This window comes from Nicotiana tabacum, chromosome 24 (genome assembly GCF_000715075.1).
Source record: "Nicotiana tabacum cultivar K326 chromosome 24, ASM71507v2, whole genome shotgun sequence".
Lineage (NCBI taxonomy): Eukaryota > Viridiplantae > Streptophyta > Magnoliopsida > Solanales > Solanaceae > Nicotiana > Nicotiana tabacum.
In genome coordinates, this window is record NC_134103.1 from 12,107,583 (window position 1) to 12,111,429 (window position 3,847).

At 35.0% G+C, this 3,847-nt stretch overlaps 1 protein-coding gene across 1 annotated transcript; it reads right to left on the bottom strand.

Moving 5' to 3' along the window:
- Window positions 1-357: 357 nt before the first annotated feature.
- On the bottom strand, window positions 358-3,469 carry LOC107829121 (uncharacterized). Its single transcript, XM_075247333.1, has 3 exons — window positions 3,112-3,469; window positions 1,849-2,355; window positions 358-1,672 (listed from the first exon to the last, which is right to left on the bottom strand). The coding sequence occupies exons 1-3, from the start codon at window positions 3,426-3,428 to the stop codon at window positions 1,492-1,494; spliced, it is 1,005 nt and encodes a 334-aa protein (XP_075103434.1). The 5' UTR covers window positions 3,429-3,469; the 3' UTR covers window positions 358-1,491.
- Window positions 3,470-3,847: the final 378 nt, after the last annotated feature.

Sequence of the window (3,847 nt, forward strand, 5' to 3'; positions counted from 1 at the left end):
AGCTCTACAATCATTGTAGGGGAGACGAATTTTCTAACAAACGAATACTATACTCTGTTCAAAAGCTCAATAATATTTTCTTAATTACTAATATTGTTATTACTGCCTCCGGAAGCTCTGCTCCGGGAATCAAGATTGCTACTGTCTTATCTAGATTTCAATGCTAAGTCTTATATTCTTGTCTAATTTATTTATCATTTTAGGATCAAATCGATTCACTTGTCTATAAACCACGTATAAATTTAACTGTACCATTTTATGGGTAAAAACTTATATATATATATATATATATATATATATATATATATATATATATATATATATATATATATATATATGGTATATAACAGTGTTTTCTTTCTTGAAAGAAGGAAGTGACAGCAATGGACGCCAAAAACCAAGAATCCAATAATGGCTCTAAGCTTTTGGATGTTCCTATCACTGCTTCTAATCCAATACTAAGCTTCAAGCCTGATTGCAAACGAAAAAGAATAATCTATGATAATAGGACTATGGACCTTCCAAGTGTGATTATGGTTGAAATTCTTTCAAGATTGCCAATCAAGTCCATTTTCTGTTGTAAGACTGTTTGCAAACTCTGGTATAATCTTTTTACTTCTGACCCTTTTTTTTCCTAATATGTATCGCACAAGATCGCTTGTTCCCTGCCTTTTGCTTTCGGTTGATGCATCTATTACTTCCATCCTTGAACTCAAAGCAGATTATGATTGTTATTCTTGCCCAGTAAACAGACCTATTATGTTGAACCCTAAGTTTCACCTACCTCCACTAGAAAGTCCAGAATCGAAAATGATTCATAATCGTGTTGTTGTTAAACCAAAGTGGCAACTAATTGGTTCATTCAATGGGTTCATTGGTTTGTTGAATAGGGATATATATGATAAAATCCATTCAGTATACATTAGCAATCCTCTTTTGGGTGAGTATTTCAAGCTTAAATTGCCCAAACGAAAGAAAAGTGTTTATTGTGTTGGTTATGGATTTTGCTTTAGTGAAACCTCTGGACAGTATAAAGTATTGAGATCAGTAAATAGAAACTTTAGTGTTGTATCTGAATTGGAGGTTTATGCTCAATGGAGAAATTTAGGCGAAGCTCTGTGCCCTGTGTGGCGATATTTTGGCGATGTTTATGTCTGGTGCTCTTCATTGGGTGGATAGTGAAAAAAATGACAGCACTTACTCGTTTGATGTTGGGACAGAAAAGCTGAAATTCATATCAGCTCCACCTGGTTTGGAAACTGCACCCATACACTTGAAGCTAATAGAGTTGAGGAATTGTCTGTGTTTGACTAGTGGTTTTATCTCCAAACAGCATGTTGATATATACTATATAGACCGCCATTGCTTAAAAGATAATGCAAAGAAAAAAAATAATTTGGAATAAAACCACAGATCTAAACTCGGATACAAGTTGAGTTGTGATAACAAGCCGACAGTACTTATGCAGAATTTTGTGTTCGCCACCTAACATCACTCCCATATGCTCTTAAACTTGTCAATGTGCTTGAAATCATAATTCATCACCAGGCTTCTATCCATTCTCCTCAACACAAACCTCTCAACCAACACATAGCAACTTAATCTTCTCCATTCACTACTATTTTCTCTGTATTGTTCAACTTGTTTAATTCTACCTTGGTTTTGCCATCCCCTTTTTTATTGTTCCCACTTCATTCTTTGTACTATTTCTTGTCTCAGTCCCACACTAGGTATTTCTTTTCCATTTTTATCATAGCTTCTAAACCATATTACTCCATCAACAACATTTGTTTCATCCCATGTTGCTTTACTTTCAGCAATATGGACAATTTCTATGTCAAGTGCAACATCCACAAGTACTGAATTCCCTTCATTGTATTCATTTTGACAAAGTGAAAAACTGCTCCCATTTCTGTTCCAAGTGTCATTTCATAGAACATTGATCTCTCCATTTGCTCTTTGACTGTTCCATCTTTGATAAACATGAACGGACAATACCATTTCCCTACAACAACAGCTTCAAAACTTTTACCAAATGGTGTCAAATTGAACTCTGGAAGTTGTTTCCTCAACTCAACATTGAGGCCTAGAGCATCATCACTTAGTTCATAATTTTTAGGAGTTTTGGCACAAAGATGCCAACCTTTTCGCCTAAGAAACCGCGGTGGAAAACCATCAGGAGCAAGAGATTTAGCAAAAAAGCTACCTTTACCACTGCAACTTGTAACATATAGAGAGATCTCATACTGCTGATATACCTCCTCTGGATCTAATGGCTTCGGTTTAACGTCACGTATACATCTGCAGAAACAGCAGTTTTGTTTGTCTTCCTCCTTTGAACACGTGAATGCTTGTCTGTAAAAAGGCCAATTGGGAATTGTGAGATTCATTACCTTAGTCACAATGGCCAAAGCTTTTTTGAGTCGCCTTTGCCACTATACAAAAAGGAGATGTTATAATACACATAAACATACATATATGTATATAATATACATACAAAAAAAATTGGTTTTACCCCTATTTGCGCGGTATAATTTTCTAACAAAAGAGATTTAATTGAACCCCCTTTGGACCATATAGATCCTCCCTTGACCTTGGTTTATTCAGGCAAAGATATAAAACCAGAAAATGAGTTTTGCCATAATAAATTGTTATGCACTCCAATTAATGAAAGGCTAAGACACAATAATGAGGCTGAACTTCGTAAGCTGATTTCTTCTAAAGTACAGACAGGATTTCGAATATTCATATTTATGTTATTACTAGCTCCAGAGGCGGACCCAGGATTTGAAAGTGACAGGAGCACCATTGCGAATAAAATTTGAGCAAATGCTAGAGTTGGCATCGGACCTAGGCACCGCACCAAAAGTCAAGTTGTGTTCCGCTAAATCGACCAATACAGCTGCCTAAGATTTTAATCTTAGGATGACAATCAAAATATACCTGTTATTTAAAATATATATACGTATGTACATATATTTTTTCTGAAATTACAGCGACCCTTACCCCCTACCCAAAGGGTAGGTCCGCCTCTGACTAACTCATGTCAATTATTAAAAAAACACAATTAGACTCTCACACAAAATTAAATGTGTAGATAAAGTAACATACCCTTTGCTCTCTCCATGAGGTTTGATTGCATAATAATGATTGGAAGACAATGGCTTATTAAGAACTGTAATGAACATTACATCTTCCTTTAGAATAATCTTGTTCTCACCATCACCAGCTTCGTATCGAACAGTCAACTTCTTGTTCTGAGGGAAAGGCAGGTCCATGATATCATGATTTTTGCAAAGTCCAAAACAACAATATGTTTCAGATTCCTCATCTTGAACCACTAAGTAACCTGAATTTGGACCTTCAGGAGGTAATGAAAGAGCATCTGGATTCTGTTGGTAGTAAGAAAGAGGCCTTGTTACATACATTTTCAGCAAAAACTGATGAATTGTTTGTAATTTCTGTCTTAAAAATTTCTATGTGGTGTAATTTCTGTCTTAAAAATTTCTATGTGGATCATGTTAATAATCTGTATAGCTATATATATATAACTAAAAATGACTCATTAGGCCATAGAATCAGCTAGTCATCAACATGTTGATAAATTATTACTATTATTTTGGCCTTCTGTTAGTTTTAGGTTGACTTTCTGCAGCAATCCACATAGGTTCTATCTAAGGAATTTGTTCCAAGTGTCCACACCATTTCTTGTGTTGAAGGATATCATGGAGATCATGATCTCGTTTAATTTAAAATTCAAACTTCTGTACAGGAACAACTTGTCATATAGTCAAAGATGAAAAGAATAATTTATTGCTTTAGTGGCAAAGTGGCATGGTTTAATCTG

What these genes read in the sequence shown, in the direction of transcription:
- LOC107829121 (XM_075247333.1), bottom strand. Translation starts at nt 3,428, where the DNA reads ATGTATGTAACAAGGCCTCTTTCTTACTACCAACAGAATCCAGATGCT. An exon ending in CCTCATGGAGAGAGCAAAGG is followed by an intron (nt 2,356 to 3,111) that starts GTATGTTACTTT and finishes GCCTTTTTACAG; the next exon opens with ACAAGCATTCACGTGTTCAA. An exon ending in GGAATTCAGTACTTGTGGAT is followed by an intron (nt 1,673 to 1,848) that starts GTTGCACTTGAC and finishes ACAATAAAAAAG; the next exon opens with GGGATGGCAAAACCAAGGTA.